The following is a 19,283-nucleotide window of genomic DNA, read 5'->3' as shown; positions in this document are numbered from 1 at the left end:
AGTCCTGTAGCTCAGTGGTTAGAGCACTCACTTTGCAAGTGAGAGACCTGAGTTCAATTCCCGGCAGAGGGCGAAACCTTGGGCAAGTTTCCTTACTCCACACAGAGCCTAATAATAATCCTCCAAAACCACAAACAATAATAAATTGGTCACTTTCATTCTACGACTGTTTGTGGGACATTGCTGTGCGCAATTGGCTGCCGCGTTCGCCCACAAATATACAGTCAATTCACTTTACAGTGTGTTCTGTGAAGCGCTTTGGGACGTCCTCCCGACGTGAAAAGCGCTATATCAAATGCAAGGATTATTATTATTATTATTATTATAGTGGAGTGCCACAGGGATCAGTCCTTGGACCTCAGCTATTTACCATCTACATCAACGATTTAGATGAGGACATCAAAGTTAATATATCTAAATTCGCGGATGACACAAAACTAGAAGATCAGCCATGATTGAATGGCGAGGCAGGCTTGAAGGGCCAAATGGCCTCCTCCGGCTCCTACATGCTATGTTATTTTGATGCAGAATCAATACTGTTTTGTATCAAAATCTTTTTTTCCAGCATCACTAAGGTACAATACAAAATTACATTTGTACAGTACCTTTCATGTCGGGAGGACGTCAAGGCGCTGGATAAGCTCCGTTGCTGCGAGACATAGCTCCCGAGTCATACCTCCAGCCCCACCCTCGTGCCGTCACTCACAGCGGAGAGCGATGGGCAGAGCGCTGGGGCCGGAGGGAGAGGACCTCAGACCGGGCCCTAAAACAGGGCCTCACCTGCATTTGTGGTTAATCCGGTCCTGGATTTGACTGACAGGGATTATGTCATCAAATGCTTTCAGAAACATCATCCAAACAGGAAAGAAATTTGGTGAAATTCCTCTGAAAGTTACATTCATGTCAGTACCTGAGCTCCAGGGGTCGGGGGTCGGGGGTCAGGGGTCGGGCCATGTGACAGCTCAGGGCTCACATACAATGTTGAAGTCACTGGGAATGAGAGGCCCGCGATGACATCAGAGATGTTACCCTGAGGGGGGGGGGGGCTCCTACTGTCTGAGGGGGGGGGCTCCTACTGTCTGGGGGGGGCTCCTACTGTCTGAGGGGGGGGGCTCCTACTGTCTGGGGGGGGGCTCCTACTGTCTGAGGGGGGGGCTCCTACTGTCTGGGGGGGGCTCCTACTGTCTGAGGGGGGGGGGCTCCTACTGTCTGAGGGGGGGGGGCTCCTACTGTCTGAGGGGGGGGCTCCTACTGTCTGAGGGGGGGGGCTCCTACTGTCTGAGGGGGGGGCTCCTACTGTCTGAGGGGGGGGCTCCTACTGTCTGAGGGGGGGGCTCCTACTGTCTGAGGGGGGGGGCTCCTACTGTCTGGGGGGGGGGCTCCTACTGTCTGGGGGGGGCTCCTACTGTCTGGGGGGGGGCTCCTACTGTCTGAGGGGGGGGGGCTCCTACTGTCTGAGGGGGGGGGCTCCTACTGTCTGAGGGGGGGCTCCTACTGTCTGAGGGGGGGGGCTCCTACTGTCTGAGGGGGGGGGCTCCTACTGTCTGGGGGGGGCTCCTACTGTCTGGGGGGGGGGCTCCTACTGTCTGAGGGGGGGGGGCTCCTACTGTCTGGGGGGGGCTCCTACTGTCTGGGGGGGGGCTCCTACTGTCTGGGGGGGGGGCTCCTACTGTCTGAGGGGGGGGGCTCCTACTGTCTGAGGGGGGGCTCCTACTGTCTGAGGGGGGGGCTCCTACTGTCTGAGGGGGGGGGGCTCCTACTGTCTGGGGGGGGGGCTCCTACTGTCTGGGGGGGGGCTCCTACTGTCTGGGGGGGGGGCTCCTACTGTCTGAGGGGGGGGGGGCTCCTACTGTCTGGGGGGGGGCTCCTACTGTCTGAGGGGGGGGGGCTCCTACTGTCTGAGGGGGGGGGGCTCCTACTGTCTGGGGGGGGGGCTCCTACTGTCTGAGGGGGGGGGGCTCCTACTGTCTGGGGGGGGGGGGGGGGCTCCTACTGTCTGAGGGGGGGGGGCTCCTACTGTCTGAGGGGGGGGGGGGCTCCTACTGTCTGGGGGGGGGGGCTCCTACTGTCTGAGGGGGGGGGGGGCTCCTACTGTCTGGGGGGGGGGGCTCCTACTGTCTGAGGGGGGGGGGCTCCTACTGTCTGAGGGGGGGGGCTCCTACTGTCTGAGGGGGGGGGCTCCTACTGTCTGAGGGGGGGGGGGGGGGGCTCCTACTGTCTGGGGGGGGGGGCTCCTACTGTCTGAGGGGGGGGGGCTCCTACTGTCTGAGGGGGGGGGGCTCCTACTGTCTGAGGGGGGGGGGGGCTCCTACTGTCGGGTGGGGGCTCCTACTGTCTGAGGGGGGGGGGCTCCTACTGTCTGAGGGGGGGGGGCTCCTACTGTCTGAGGGGGGGGGCTCCTACTGTCTGAGGGGGGGGGGCTCCTACTGTCTGAGGGGGGGGGGGCTCCTACTGTCGGGGGGGGGCTCCTACTGTCTGGGGGGGGTCCTACTGTCTGAGGGGGGGGGGGGCTCCTACTGTCTGAGGGGGGGGCTCCTACTGTCTGGGGGGGGGCTCCTACTGTCTGGGGGGGGGCTCCTACTGTCTGGGGGGGGGGCTCCTACTGTCTGGGGGGGGGGGCTCCTACTGTCTGGGGGGGCTCCTACTGTCTGAGGGGGGGGGGCTCCTACTGTCTGAGGGGGGGGGGCTCCTACTGTCGGGGGTGGGGGGGGGGCTCCTACTGTCTGAGGGGGGGGCTCCTACTGTCTGAGGGGGGGGGCTCCTACTGTCTGAGGGGGGGGGCTCCTACTGTCTGAGGGGGGGCTCCTACTGTCGGGGTGGGGGGGGGGGCTCCTACTGTCTGAGGGGGGGTGGGGGCTCCTACTGTCTGGGGGGGGTGGGGGCTCCTACTGTCTGAGGGGGGGAGGGGGTCCTCCTGGTGACGCCACAGTGACTTCCCCATTGCCCCTCCCCCGCAGCTGGTTAGGATGAGAGGTCAGAGCGGGGTCAGGTGACTATCACATGTCAACTGCAACCTAACGTGCTGGCGGGGTGGCTGATGGACGCGGCGTTGGTCCAATGGGAGACACGGATCTCGGCGGGAGGGGGCGGTGCCGAGGCGTTTGATTGCGTGCGCACCTCGCGGTGGGTCAGAGGAGGCTGCGCGCGCAGCAGGTCGCCGCCAGCCGCCTGCGGACATGTCCATCCAGTACGGCGACGAGGAGCCGCTGGCGGGAAGCTTCGGGGCCGTGGACTCCTTCCCCAAAGACTTCGGCTACGGGGCGGAGGAGGCGGACGGCGAGGGCGGGGAGGCGGGGCCCGACACCAAGCCCCGGATCCTCCTCATGGGCCTGAGGCGCAGCGGCAAGTCCTCCATCCAGAAGGTGGTGTTCCACAAGATGTCCCCGAACGAGACGCTGTTCCTGGAGAGTACCAACAAGATCTACAAAGACGACATCTCCAACAGCTCCTTCGTCAACTTCCAGATCTGGGACTTCCCGGGACAGGTGGACTTCTTTGACCCCACCTTTGACTATGAGATGATCTTCAGAGGCACCGGAGCGCTGATCTTCGTCATTGACGCTCAGGTAACCGTCTGACCCCAGCGGTGTGCAGGACACACAGTCACTACACTGCTTTCAGATGTCTCGATGACGTGATCAGGCGTTCTGTATAATGCAATGATTATTATTATTTGTGCCCTGAGTTGCTGTCCTGGTGAATGTCGCAGTGTTATTTGTCTCCTCCACTGTGAATCCCCTCCTAAAATTGTCACCACCATCAACACCAATGGTCAATGTCCTGTTGACTTGGGCAGTTAGTTTGTATTTACAGCTGCGTCTGACACCTGCGGAAACCCATCACTATGCTTAAGAGTATCAAAACCAAACTCCGTGCATCCCACCTACACATGGAAATGTTGCTATTCTCTTATGCAAAGTACTTAATTCTAAATTCTTTGCTTTCTTTTTATCGACTTTACCATTGTATATCAGACATATTATTGGAACAAAAACCAAAGTCGCTGGGAACACTCAGCAGGTCAGGCAGCATCTATGGAGAAAGGAAAGTGCGTCAACGTTTCGGGTCCACGACCCTTTGTCAGAACTGGAATATAGTTTATTGATAACTTTCAGAACTTCGAAAATGTGATAACATCACACTTTATCCAATTTAAAGCTGTCACAGGCTCCTGAGACTGTATAGCTGAGGCTTCTCCCATTTTGGTGAAAAGGAAGAAGGTGATTGGAATTATTAAGTTGTTAACTCTGCTTTTTTGTTTTGAAAATGTTCTAGTTAGCAGAGTGATACCCTATTGTAATGATTTGGGGGTGGGGTAAGAAATGTACAAAGTCTGTCACTCTGGATAATTGACCCAGGTTTGTGGTTACCTATAGGTTTTAAAATACTGATCAAGACTTGCTTCTTGAGCTCCAATTAAAGTATAGAAGATTAATTTATTGCTCCTAAATAGACCCTTAAATAATTTATCACTCTTAAATAATGATTCTCACCCTCCAATCTGGGACAGTGGAGACGGAAAGATTTTAATGTGCAGTTAGTTCTGATCATACTAGTTCTGTTGCCAAATTGCTTAAATTATACCCTGTGACAATAGAACCTATTTGAGAAATATAATTGCCCCTGACACAGGGTAAACTATCCCTTAGAAATTTAATTTTGTTGAGTTTCCAAGTAGAACAGTTGGATTACCTCACCCTTCCTCGTTATCATCCTCCCAAAGAATACAATAATAACAATCCTTGCATTGGATATAGCACCTTATCATGTCTTCGAGATATCTCAAAGCACTTTACAGGATATACTGTAAAATTAATTGATTGTGTATTTTGTATATAATGCAGCAGCCAATTGGGCACAACAAGCAGTTGTGGATTGAGTGACCATATTATTATTTTTTGAAGGGAAAAGCCAATCGACTAACAACCGGGTTCCTACTTACTGCTTGGTAAACAGAGACGTGTATGTGGAATAAGGAAGCTTGCCTAACGTTTCACCCTACCCAAGAATCAAACCCAGGTCCCGTTGCTTGCAAGGCGAGTGCTCTAACCACTAAGCTACACGACTCCACAATTTGAGCTCACCCTGTGGTAGAAATTGCTTAAGGTTTATGAATTTAAGAGGGTTATTCTGTGGTTACTAACATTTGGTATCAAGATGTTTTGAATGTTGGATAAATGCATGCATGAGGTGGTTAGTCTACAAAACATTAAAAAAAACTTATAGCAATTACCAATCGACAACAACATTTCATTTATAGAGCGCCTTTCACGTCGGGAGGACGTCCCAAGGCGCTGTACAGTTGGGTCACGGCCCGAGCAAGGGGGAAATGGTCAGGGTGAGGGGAGGGAAGGGAGGGGGCGAGGAGGGGGTAGAGAGTCGAGAGGGGAGCTGAAGGCACGGTCAAAGAGAAAGGTCTTGAGACCGGCCTTGAAGGAGGAAAGGGAGGAAGGCGAAGGCACTGGGGATGGAGTTCCAGAGTCAATCATCTACACACCCATACTACTGTGCCCTATATATATTCCAGCCTCACAAAAGAATTAATACAGTACATTACAAGCAATTGATGTCTGTATTGTGTAAATGTGAAGCCAAGTTACAAATGCTTTAACCGCATTTTCTTTAACTTACGGTGTGCTGCATTGCTGTGGTGTGATAAGTAATTTAATGTTTTCATATTCGTATGAAACAACAACTACTTGCACTTATATAGCGCCCTCCATGCAGGGTAGCGTCTCAGAGCGCATAACAGTGGTGGAGCCTGACTCCGGGGGGGCTGGGGAGGTTGTTGTAAGCACGGTCGAAACATACTGTTTGTGCACCACATCCGTCCAAGTACAGCTAGTTTCATTGCATTTTTTTCCACTGGATAACAGCAAAATTTCAAAGTATAAATGTATCTGTTTATCTTGTTGACATTCATCCATTTTTGATTTTTTTTTACAAATATCATCTGTTTATTAGAAACCATTGAAAAACCGCACCTCTATGTAAACAATGCATTTTCTTCCCCCAAATTAATGCAAAAGATAGTGAGGAGTCGTTTCTAAAGGTTTACGCTATCTTGTGTTGTTTTCAGAGCACGTTTATACATTCATGGCTGCACCACTCATGAAAATTTGTTTTCCTGTATGTTTCATATGCATTGTCTTCTTGAGCAGAATTCATGGTGACCTTGGCGACAGTGTACCCGTTCACATAATTTTCTATTTTTCCTTCCGGCATTCATCTGTTGGTTTTGCATGTATGTGCTGCATGCGTCAAAATTGCTGTTTTTCTAAGCAATAAAACTTGTCGTTGTAGTTTGCAGGTTCTCAGGTGATAATTCTAGCCAGCTACATCTCACTTAAATTTCAGTCCTTGAATATCAAATTATTAAAAATGTCACATCTTTGCTCCTTGAGAATTATTAGTATTAGTACTGAAAGTGTGACTGCCCATCATATTGCCAAAAATATCTTTCATCCCTTTTATTGCTCAAATTATGATGTTTTCAAAATCCCTATTTTGATTTTTTACTACTTGCTGATGGTCGGTGCCCATCATGCAGCTGGTCTGGTCGGGGAATTTCAGCACTTTCATATCCCGTTTCAGTGCTTGAAATGAAGATGGCAATATCTGCAAATTACCGGTGAACTAATCTTGTCAAAATATAAAAATGACTTCAAAGTGAACTCTCAAAGTGAACAAAGTACTCAAAAAACCTTCCCCAGATCCCTCAAACCCCAGCCACTACTGCCCTATTTCTAACCTGCCCTTTCTCGCAAAAGTCCTAAAACGCATTGTTGCAAATCAGCTTCGCGCACACCTCTCCTCCCACTCCCTCTTTGAACCCCTCCAGTCCGGTTTCCGCCCACAGTACAGAGACTGCGCTTATGAAAGTCACACACGACATCCTCTCTATCTGTGACCAGGGCTCCCTCTGCCTCCTTGTCCTTCTGAACCTCTCCATGGTGTTCGACACAGTCGATTACGACATCCTCCTCCACCGTCATCCACCTCAGTGGGACTGCACTCGCCCAGTTCAAGTCCTATCTCACAAACCGCCAGCAGTACATCTGCACAAACAGTTTCTCCTCCCGCTCTCACCTGGTCACCTGCGGAGTACTCCAAGGATCCATCCTTGTCCCCCTCCTCTTTCTAATCTACATGCTCCCTCTAGAGGATGTCATCGCAGACATGGGGTACATTTCCACATGTATGCGGATGACACACAACTCTTATTTTTCCACCTCACTTTGCGACCCCCTGTCCCCTAATGGACCTGCCTGTCAGATCTCAGGGGCTGGATGAGCGCAAACTTCCGTCAGCTGAATGTTGACAAGACGGAAGCCATACTTTTGGCTCTCGTCAATGTCTAAAATCTCACGGTTCTCACCTCCTCCACCGACCCGTCCTCCCCCTGAAACTCTCCGAACCCGTACGTAACCTTGGCGTCAAGTTCGACCCCCAATTATCCTTCCTCCCCCACATCCAGTCCCTCACCAGCACCGCTTTCTTCCACCTCCGACGCATCCTCCGTCTCCGCCAATACCTCACTCCAAAAGCCGCTGAAACCCTGGTCCATGCCTTTGTCACCTCTCGGCTGGACTATTCTAACGCCCTCCTCGCCGGCCTCCCCTCCACTACAATCCATAAAATCCAGATCATTCAAAACTCTGCCGCCTGCATTCTCACCCGCACCAAACTCTGCTCCCCCATCACCCAGTCCTTGCCAGACTGCAAGGACCTGGGTGATCGGGGAGCGCAGTTTGGTGCCTGTCCCAGAGAGGATCGATTTCAAGATCCTCACCCTTGTCTTCAAATCCCTGCACTCGTCTGCAACCCTCAACCTCTCTGACCTGCTGTCTCCTCGCAACAGTGCCCATTGCTTTTGTTCCTCCGGTTCTGGCCTCCTCCGCGTCCCCCGAATCCTCCGCTCCACCATTGGCGGATGTGCCTTCAGCCACTACTCCCCAAGGCTCTGGCATCCCCTTGCTCACTCCCTTCGCCTCGCCCCTTCTCTTCCTATTTTCAGGTCTCGGCTGAAGATCTTTCTTTTCGACCGCATTTTGGTCACTTTCCTCTCCCTCCCCCTGGCTCGGCCCCGGGATCTGTTACTGTGAAGCGCTCTGAGATGTCTGGCGTGGAGGGCGCTATATAAATCCATGTTGTTGTTGTTGACCACAATTGATCTTACCTGCTATGATCCTACCCCAAAACTGGTTGACTTAAACTCTGTCCTAGGGGAACGGTTACACACTTTACTGATGCTGAAGTTTTGAATACTGATTGGAGGCTTATTTACAAGATATAATCAAAAATGGCAATTTGAATCTGGTGGCTATATGAAGAGCTATATATTGGTGGCTATATATTGAAGCACTCTGTGGCGATTTCGGTAGTCTGGTTCCTGAGCCAGTGGGTCCGCAGTATTCTAGGGAATTGCTGATGACAGCACAGCCAGTCTGACTCATCAGCAGGACCTGGAAGGCCAGACCAGTCACTGGGGCAGAGAGTCATTAGCTCCTGTTAAGCCCTATCAGTTAGGGTGGTCCTACCTGGACCAGCAGTGGGACAACTTGCCAGAAAGCAATATCAATGGCAAGCTATGAGGTTTTAGCTGGGTAGACTCCCAACAGTTACCCCAATGCACACTCTCAGGCTCCCCAAGCCATGGCTCTTGCCAACCTGTGCCTAATAATTTCTGGAATTATGTAACGAAATGCATTCCAATCCGATAATCTATCTCTGAGATCTCCATGTGTAGGTGGGATGCATGAAAATCTCAGTTTGGGTTAGATACTCTTAGCATGGTGATGGCGTATTAGTCTTTAATAGGTTGGATAAAGTAGGATAAATGACAATGGGATATGGGTTTTTATATATAGTGACACTTAAAAAAAAGTTAGGGTAACAAAAGCCATGAACTGATGTGAATCTGGACAGGGCATTGGTTGGGCAACAGCTGGAGAATTATTTGCCACATTAAAGAAAACTATTCAGGCCATGGGGAGAGTGTAATGTAGATTTCTGAGAATTCTACCTGGAATAAGAAGATGTAGTTCTAGTAGCCTAGGGTTGGGCAATTATTTTGGCTGGCGGGCCACTTCACGAGTTTTGGTAAGCTTCGCGAGCCCCGCACTTAATATAGATGCAAATGCTTAATAATAGTTCAAAATCAAATCTTACACTTGTACATGCATAAAATAAAGTCTATATAATTGACTTTCATTAAAATTTGGTTAAATAAAAACAACTCATTGAGCAGACATTTATTCGATATTTATTCATTTATTCACATATTGATAAGAATGTGAGAAGCTCACTCAATGGGAAGAATGAAAGCGTTGATGTGCGTTAACCAAACAATTAAAGTCAGACATCATCTCCGTTGTTGCAATGCAGAGTACTGCTGCAAGGTGGTCATCAGTCATCACAGATCTATGTTTTGATTTATTGAATTTCATCACAGAAAATGTCTCCTCGCATATGTATGTTGATCCAAACAGCACAACCATCCCCTGGGCATGAGCCTTTAATTTGGAAACGTATATTCATTAAGAGAGGTGTAAAAACTTTGAAGCAGAACTGATTTGAATTGCTCCGCAACCAATGGATCACATTGCAGGTCAATAAGCTCGAGTTGGAGGTCAAATGGGGCTTTGTAAACATCAAATGAGAAAGGTGAAAAGACAGATCATTTTCCATCAAATTGAAATCCTGGAATTTGGCGTGTAAGTCAAGTATGACGAAGTATACTTTGTAAAGCTTTGATCGAAAACAGTAATCTGCTGCAAAATTGTAAAGTGGGCGAACAGCCTGTTTCCTATCTGATGCAATAAAAAAATAATTTTGTTATAAATAACTTGACATTGCAATACAAATCGTGCACAAAGGCCCCTTCCGTTGCAGTTTTGAATTCAGTTCATTCATGTGGCCCATGATATCAACGGCAAATGCGCAATCAGCCAATTCGCTCATTCAGCTGTGAGAAATCTCAATCGTTTTGTTTCACATCCAAAAATAAATCAACCTCTGTTCTCAGTTCCCACACTGTTTTCAAGATCTTTATATCTTACATTCATGTGATACAGAACATCCGTGTGCTCAGATTCCAATTCCTCAAACAGAGTTACGAATTACCTGAGGTTTAATCCTCTTGCTTGAATGTAGTTGACCACTTTCGTAACTGTGTCCATGACATGGCTTCGTTTTAGAACACTCTTACAGAGGACCTCTTGGTAGATAATGCAGTGGAGAAAAACAATATTCTGCTCTGGATTTGTTTTTTTGACTTGATCTTGAATTCTTTTCAGTGACCCAACATTTTTGCCTGTCAGATTTGGGCTTCCAACGGTGGTCACATTCACCAATTTTTTCCACTCCACTCCTAATTTTAAGATACACTTATTTATTGCCTCCAAAACGTCTTCTCCAGTTGTCGTATCTTTCATTGACTGCATTGATGCCAATTCTTCTGTGAGCTCAAAATGTTTGGTGATACCTCGAATAAAAATTATCAACTGGGCTGTGTCTCTGACATCACAACTCTCATCGAGTGCCAGTGAAAAACATGCAAAATTGCTTACTTTATTTTGTAACTGCACACTGTTTTTCTTTTCTTTCTTTTCTTTTTTAATTTATTTTATTTTTATTTTATTTGTTTTATTTTCCACCCCCACTGGTAAAAGAAATTTAGAAATCCATCCTTGTTGAATATTCAGCCTTCAGCATCCACTTTTCTCTTCTTTGATAAACTCATTTCGAATTAACATCCTTTTCAGTGAAAAGTATTTCCGCGGTTGCCGACCGTGTTTGAAAATTTGCTGATCCGTACATTTCTGACATCAGCCCTGATTCAAGTACTTGTGCGCACAACTGAGCCGTGTGATTGGCTGATGTCAGATTCAAATGCGATTTGTGTGACTTTCTGGGACTGAACAAACTGTAATTTTTCTATTGTTGGACCCAATGATGGGCCAGGGAGAATCATTTGACGGCCGGAAATGGCCCGTGGGGTGTCATTTGCCCACCATTGTAGTAGCCCACCGCCATGCACAAGAGTTTCCAAACTAAACTGAGTTCCATGCAAATCACTTATATATGGGAATTCCAGAGATATTTATTGGAATTGAATGCCATTCTTACTGGAGTGATGCATCCTGCTTACTTTTTCTGGAAAGTATTAGGCACAGGTTGTGCTGGAGGTTAACCATTTAAAACCCTATTGCTTGAAATGGAAAGCCTTGTCCAGTAAGCTTACCTGCTGCGTGTCCAGCTCCGACCAACCCAACCTGTTAGGGCCTTGGCTTAGAACTGGGTCCTAAGGAATAGAAATAAGGAAATGAAAATACAGAGATGAGAGTAATTGAATCAAGGCAAACTGTTACATCTTATGTTGTGCTTTAAATTCTGACATGAATTGGATGCATAAACGTTTAAGTTTCAAGTTTGCAAATATTGTTTATGACACATCAGGATTTTTGTGAAGCACTTTGACACATCTCGAAGACGTGATAAGGCGCTATATCAAATGCAAGGATTATTATTATTTTATTCCTAAACTTGTTTGAGGGTTACATTAGATGTTCATTGGATCAAATGACTAATGTAGACAAATTGCTTTTAAGAGATTTTTGATTTTTATTATATCTGATTATTTGAGACCAGCAAGACTTGTTAAACAATGTATAAACATTTATGCTAAAAACAGTGGAGTACAAACCGTGTGACAGACAATGTAAATTCCACAATAGTACCCGATCTGTGGAAAGAATAAGTTTGATGCACCAAACAGCTTCTTTTTGTTACATACTGTTTTGTTAAAATGTGAGTCCACCCCATCTCTTTTTTAACCTCATGTTTCTGCAAATTTGTTGCTGGACACTTGGAAGCAGATTGCTTGTTAGCTCTTGATCAGTAAATAGTCTTCTTATGACCTGGGCCAACAGAAAATTACAGAAATATTTTCCAAAAACTGTGGTGAAATTTGACAAATTTTCAGAAAATTACTGCGAGTTGATTGGTGCTATTGAGAAGTACATTTTATGGGCAACCTATTGATATCACTTTATTGATAAAAACTAAACATGAAGAACACACACAAACACCAGTGCGGCACAATGGGCTGAATTGTCCATTTCCACCCCACACAACATTTAAAAACCGGGAAATCCACAAAACAACAGCTTTGCTCACCAGTGTCCTGACTGCAGACTCCAGGAAGTCACCACCTCCTGCCTCTGGGCTGCCACTGCGCACACACTCACAGACACAGAGACACACCTACAGAGACACACACTCAGAGACAGATACACACACACTCACAGAAAGAGTGACACACTCAGAGAGAGAGAGCGACACACGCACTCACAGAGAGAGCGACACACGCACTCACAGAGAGAGCGACACACGCACTCACAGAGAGAGCGACACACGCACTCACAGAGAGAGCGACACACGCACTCACAGAGAGAGCGACACACGCACTCACAGAGAGAGCGACACACGCACTCACAGAGAGAGCCACGCGCGCGCTCACAGAGAGAGAGAGCCACGCGCGCGCTCACAGAGAGAGAGAGCCACGCGCGCGCTCACAGAGAGAGAGAGCCACGCGCGCGCTCACAGAGAGAGAGAGCCACGCGCGCGCTCACAGAGAGAGAGAGCCACGCGCGCGCTCACAGAGAGAGAGAGCCACGCGCGCGCTCACACAGAGAGAGAGAGCCACGCGCGCGCTCACACAGAGAGAGCCACGCGCGCGCTCACAGAGAGAGAGAGCCACGCGCGCGCTCACACAGAGAGAGAGAGCCACGCGCGCGCTCACAGAGAGAGAGAGCCACGCGCGCGCTCACAGAGAGAGAGAGCCACGCGCGCGCTCACAGAGAGAGAGAGAGCCACGCGCGCGCTCACACAGAGAGAGAGAGCCACGCGCGCGCTCACACAGAGAGAGCCACGCGCGCGCTCACACAGAGAGAGCCACGCGCGCGCTCACACAGAGAGAGAGCCACGCGCGCGCTCACACAGAGAGAGCCACGCGCGCGCTCACAGAGAGACAGAGCGACACACACTCACAGAGAGAGAGAGAGCGACACACACACTCACTGACACAGAGACACACACACACACTCATACAGAGGAGAGAGAGAGAGACACGAACAATCACAACAATGGGGCCTCGGGTGAGCGAAGCCTATTTCCCGCTTGCGGTTGTTTGCAGTGGATTCCACAGAAACATTGCGGCCGCAGTTTTCTATAGGCCCATCTTACAACATCACTAAAGAGGAGATAAAAAACTAACCAATTTATATTATGCCTGGGACAAGTTTAGGAGGAAATCTTTGTTGCATACTTGCTTGGTCATGCACTCGCGTCTAATTTAGATTTGTGTTTGTTTTTATTGCGTTGTATTGCCTTGGGTAAGGTCTAAAACCTGGCTGTAACTTGTCCACAGGTCATTAGTTACAGTGAAATAACAAACCAAGACAAATTGTAGGATAAATATCAGGACCCTGCAAAAAGATAAAAAGCTGGCACAGAGTGAAGAATACAGGAGGTTGAGCAAACGTTTGTGTCACCTTGAAATATAGTCTGAGCCCAAATATATCCACTTAATTATGATGGCCGGCACTGAATTCTGTCTCTTGCTATGACAATAAATTTGATTTTTGATTACTGACAGAATTGACATTTGGGCAGGTGTGTCCAAGTTGGTCCAGTTGCATCAAGTAGCTGTTTTAAAAATAATCAATTTAATTAAAACCCTTTTTTTCCCTCCTCAACTCAGAAATGAAAATATATATAATTAGAGCCACCTTATTCAACTACTTAAGGTCCTTAATTAAAGTAGTCACTCTATTAGTTTGTGGGATGTTGCTACGCGCAATTGGCTGCTGCGTTTCGCCCACAAAATACACAATCTTTACAGTATATCCTGTGAAGCACTTTGAGACATGTTGACGATCTGATAAGGCTGTATATTTTATTATTAATGCAATTAAATTGATGAGTGCAGCAGACTTGGTGAAGAATCAATGAGTGCATTAGAGTCTGATGGTGGAATTATTTAGTGGATGTCAGCTTACTGATGAAGTTGTTGTGCCTTGGCAGGATGACTATATGGAAGCCCTCGCAAGACTTCATTTGACCGTGTCCAGAGCATATAAAGTCAATCCTGAAATCAACTTTGAAGTTTTTATTCACAAAGTGGACGGCTTGTCCGATGATCACAAAATTGAGACCCAAAGAGACATTCATCAGCGAGCCAATGATGACCTTGCTGATGCTGGTTTAGAGAAACTCCACTTGAGGTAAGCTGCCAATGAGAGAATTGTGGTCAGGCTTTATTGATGTCAGTTTACCTATGTTTCCGTCTGTGTATCAGAAGTTGTGGATTTAAGCTCTGCATTGCAATTTGATTTATAAACTAGGCTGACACTTGGGTGTAGTATTGAAGAAGCGCTGCACGTGTCAGAGGTGTTATCCTCTGGATAAGGCATAAAGCTAAGATTTTTTCTGACTTCCTGTTGATGTTGATTAAGCCAATATTTCTTCCTCATTTAATTTCACAAAAAGGTAATTTAGCTCACATAAACATTTATGATGTTTTCCACATTTTTTCCAAATGATCTCCTCTAAACTTGGTTTAATAGGATGACCCCCCCCCCCCGTATTGATCCAGAGTTTTAGCAGTGTTAAATCCTTAAATTAAATTAAATATAGAAATGGTGACAATTAACTATTCAGGAATTTCAGAATGGTTGACCTCAAGGTCTTCCCACTCTTTCTGCTCATCATATCCCTGAATCCCCTTTTTAACTTAGAAATGTCTTTAGTCACTTGAACCCATCTTAGGATCTTCTTCACTGACCTCATAACCTTTCGATTTCTGTATTAACATTTTTGTGCAATAATTTTCAGCTGGATTCCCCATTTATTCATTTCTAATTTACTTTGTTTTTTTTAAAAAAAGTGCCCTATTCCTTGAGGTCTTTGTCATTGTGAGCATTTTGTTCTGATCAGGTCAAAATCTGCTTTGTAATTTTGAAATCTCTTGGGTCTTATTTTTCAGCAGGATTAAACTGAACCTTTCCTCACTCTGCAACTTTCCTCATTCCCCCCAACCACAGGGTTAGAAATCTATCAGGGATACCTCCCTCTGTGATTGGCAGGCCATCCTCATGGCAGTTGAGGAAAAATAATTAGTCAGACACTTCTCAATAAAAAACATTGCATTCAATCCAGTTCACCTCGCCATAAAAGTTGTGCAATATCAGGAACAGAGAGAAAGGTGTGAGTGTTGAATCTAGCCCTTTATATCTAAAACTTTAAATCTAGCCCAGTTTGTGTGACCATTTAATGAGGTATTTGTGTTTCTGAAGAAATTGTTTGCAGACATGATTTACTAGAAAGTCCATAACAGGAAGACAGGTACAATGCCCATCTCCAACCTCCCCTTCCTGTCCAAGGTCCTTGAAAGAGTCGTCGCCTCTCAGCTGCGCTCTTTCCTCTTCACCTACTCACTGTTTGAACCCCTTCAGTCGGGTTTCCGTGCTGCCCATAGTACAGAAACTGCCCTGGTCAAGGTCACCAATGACATCTTTACCATCTGCGACCAGGGCTCCCTCTGCCTCCTCGACCTATCGGCAGCATTCGATACGGTCGACAACGCTATCCTCCTCAACCGCTTGTCCTCCCACTTCAACCTTCAAGGCCTTGTCCTTGAGTGGTTTAGGTCGTACCTCTCCCACCGTCTTCATTTTGTTTCCACAAATGGCTTCTCCTCCACCCCCAGCACTGTCTCGTGTGGTGTCCCTCAGGGCTCTGTCCTCGGTCCCTTCCTTTTCACCCTCTATATGCTCCCCCTGTGGTGACATCATCCGCAGACATGGAGTTAACTCCCACATGTATGCGGATGACACCCAACTCTACCTTTCCTCCTCTACCCTCAACTCCACGACCCCCGATGTCCTGACAGCTGTCTGTCCGACATCGAGTCCTGGACGAGAGACAACTTCCTTCAGCTCAACGTGCGCAAAACTGAGGCCCTCCCGATTGGCTCACGTCAGCGCCTCCGCACCTCAGGCACTGACACCATCAGCATCCAAGGCTGCACTCTCCACCTCTCAAAGCCAGTCAGGAACCTCGGGGTTCTGTTCGACCCTGAGCTGTCCTTTCTCCCTCACATCCGCACAACAACTGGCACCGCCTTCCATCACCTCCGGAATATCGCCAGACTACGCCATTACCTCACCCCTCACGCGGCTGAAACCCTGGTTCACGCCTTTGTCACCTCAAGGCTGGACTATGGGAACTCTCTCCTCGTCGGCCTTCCCGGCCCTCCCTCCACACTGCAGGTCATTCAGAACTCTGCAGCTCGTGTACTGTCCCGCACCAGACACCGCGCCCACATCACTCCCACCCTCGCTCCCCTCCACTGGCTCCCCATCCCCCAGAGGATTGATTTCAAGATCCTCATCCTCACCTACAAGGCCATTCACGGCCTCGCTCCCTCCTACCTCTCCGACCTACTATCCCCCTACTTACCTGCCCGTACCCTCCGTTCCTCTGGCTCCGGTCTGCTCCACGTCCCCCGCCCCAACCGCCCTACTATCGGTGGTCGGGCCTTCAGCCTCTCAGCCCCGAGGCTCTGGAACTCCATCCCCAGTGCCTTCGCAGCTTCCTCCCTTTCCTCCTTCAAGGCCGGTCTCAAGACCTTTCTCTTTGACCGTGCCTTCAGCTCCCCTCTCGACTCTCTACCCTCTCCTCGCTCCCTCCCTTCCCTCCCCTCACCCTGACCACCCTGACACCTGCTCGGGTCCTGACCCAACTGTCCAGCGCCTCGGGATGTCCTCCCGACGTGAAAGGCGCTCTATAAATGGAATCTTGTTGTTGTAGTTGCCAATTCAGTGTTATTGATTGTGTTTAATTCATCAGCTTTTACTTAACCAGCATCTACGATCATTCAATATTCGAAGCTTTCAGCAAGGTAGTCCAGAAGCTTATCCCACAGCTGCCAACTCTGGAAAATCTACTTAACATCTTTATTTCGGTAAGTACTTGGATTTGAAGAGTTTCAAAACAGAATGGAGGATGAAGTTATGGGACAAATAATTCTTGTTTTAATGTGTAACAGTTTAAAAGTCACAGATCTTTAAACTATTTTGCTTTCTCTACAGAACTCTGGGATTGAAAAGGCCTTTCTTTTTGATGTAGTCAGTAAAATCTACATTGCAACAGACAGTTCACCTGTAGACATGCAGTCATATGAGCTGTGCTGTGATATGATTGATGTAGTGATTGACATTTCCTGCATTTATGGGTGAGTGACTGTTAAATGAAGATCAAAGAATTATACAGCACAGAAGGAGGCCATTCGGCCCATCGTATCGGTGTCGGCTCTTTGAAAAGAGCTTTTCCAATTCAATCCCACTCTCCCCATAGCTCTGCAAACTTGTCCTCCCCAAATAATTATCTACTCTCTTGAAAGCTGTCATTGAATCGGCTTCCATCACCCTTCCAGACAATGCATTCCAGATCCCAACAACTCGCTGTGTGAAAACATTTCTCCTCACCTCATCTCTGTTTCTTTTAACAACTATTTTAAATCGGGGTCCTCGGGTCACTGACCCACCCGCCAGTGGGAATAGGTTCTCCTTGTTCACCCTATCAAATACCCTCATAATTTTGAAAACTTCTATTAAGTCTCCTCTTAACCTTCTCTGCTCCAAGGACAATAATCCTCGCTTCTCTGCCTCTCCTGATAACTGAAGTGCCTCATTCCTGGTACCATTCTGGGAAATCTCCTTTGCATCCTCTCCAATGCCTTGACATCCTTCCTAAAGTGTGGGGCCCAGAACTGAACACAGTCTCGAGCTGAGGCCTAACCAGTGTTTTATATAAAGGTTCATCATAACTTCCTGACTTGTGTACTCTATGCCTTATTTATAAAGCCGAGTATCCCGTATGCTTTTTTAACAGCTTTATCTACCTGTCCTGCCACCTTCAAACATTCAAATACATAAGCCCCCAGGTTTTTCTGTTCCTTCACCCCCTTTACCATTATACCAGGTAGTTTACATTGCCTTCTCATTCTTGCTCCCAAAATGCATCACTTTATTCCCCACGACTGACGTTAGGCTGACTGGCCTGTACTTCCCAGATTTATCCTTCTGCCTATTTTTTTGTACAGGGGAGTAACATTTGCAACCGTCCAGTTCTCTGGCACCACCCCAGTGTCCAAGGAGGATTGAAAGATTGTAGCCAGAGCCTCCATTATTTCCACCCTTATTTCCTCAGTAACATTACTAAGATGCGTCCCATCCGGACCGGGTGACTTATCTTCCTTGAGCACCGACAACCTTTTTAATACCTTCTCCATTCTTATCCTGTCCAATTTCTCTACCCTCTCCTCCGATACTGTGGCATTGGCTGCATTCTTTTCTTTTGTGAAGACAGATGCAAAGTCCTCATTCTGTACATCAGCCGTGCCCTCTGCATCCACAGAAGATTTCCTCTTTGGTCCCTAATTGGACCCACCCCACTGATGAATAACCTTTTATTCTTTATATGCTTATGAAATATCTTAGGGTTCTCTTTTATGTGACCCACTAATCTTTTCTCATATAATCTTTTTTGCCCTGGGCTGGGTTGGGCTGGGGTTGGCTGGGGTTGGGCTCGAGGTTGGGTTTGGGGCAGGGCTGGGGGCTGGGCTGGCTGGGCTGGGGCTGGGCTGGGGTTGAGCTGGGTCTGGGCCTGGGCTGGGGTTGGGCTGGGGGTTGGGCTGGGGGTTGGGCTGGGGGTTGGGCTGGGGTTGGGCTGGGGTTGGGATGCGAGTTGGGCTGGGGATTGGGCTGGGGTTGTGCTGGGCTGGTGGCTGGGCTAAGTGTTGGGCTGGGGTTAGGGTTAGGCTGGGTTTGGGCTGGGGTTGGGCTGGGGTTTGGGCTGGGGTTGAGCTGGGGGCTGGGGTTAGGGTTGGGGTGGGTTTGGACTGGGGTTGGGCTGGGCTGGGCTGGGGTTGAGCTGGGGCTAGGCTGGTGTTGCGCTGGGGGTTGGGCTGGTGTTGGGCTGGCCTGGGGGCTGGGCTGGGTGCTGGGGTTGGGCTGGTTTTGTGCTGGTCTTGGGCTGGGGGCTGGGGTTTGGCTGGGCTGGAGGTTGGGCTGGGGTTCGGGTGGGTTCGGTGGGGGGTTGGGCTGGGGGCTGAGGTTGAGCTGGGGGCTGGGTTGGGATTGAGCCGGGGGCTAGGGTTGCGGCTGGGGTTGGGCTGGGGCTGGACTGGGGCTTGGGGCTGTGGGTTGTGCTGGGGT

The 19,283-nt window shown here is 48.5% G+C and overlaps 1 protein-coding gene across 2 annotated transcripts in view; it reads left to right on the top strand.

Moving 5' to 3' along the window:
• The first annotated feature begins 3,125 nt into the window (after positions 1-3,125).
• The window catches only part of rragca (Ras-related GTP binding Ca), a 20,936-nt gene continuing 4,778 nt past the window's right edge, over positions 3,126-19,283 (top strand). For both annotated transcript variants that reach the window (XM_042338662.1, XM_042338663.1), the window contains exons 1-4: positions 3,126-3,566; positions 14,089-14,288; positions 16,915-17,029; positions 17,157-17,299. In XM_042338662.1, the coding sequence (XP_042194596.1) occupies positions 3,177-3,566; positions 14,089-14,288; positions 16,915-17,029; positions 17,157-17,299 (848 nt within the window). In that variant the 5' untranslated portion in view covers positions 3,126-3,176. The remainder of the gene's footprint in view (positions 3,567-14,088; positions 14,289-16,914; positions 17,030-17,156; positions 17,300-19,283) is intronic.

This window comes from Callorhinchus milii, unplaced genomic scaffold (genome assembly GCF_018977255.1).
Source record: "Callorhinchus milii isolate IMCB2004 unplaced genomic scaffold, IMCB_Cmil_1.0 Scaffold10, whole genome shotgun sequence".
Classification (NCBI taxonomy): Eukaryota; Metazoa; Chordata; class Chondrichthyes; order Chimaeriformes; family Callorhinchidae; genus Callorhinchus; species Callorhinchus milii.
The sequence above is the reverse complement of the archived record's forward strand: the minus strand, read 5'-3'. Positions and strand labels throughout refer to the sequence as shown.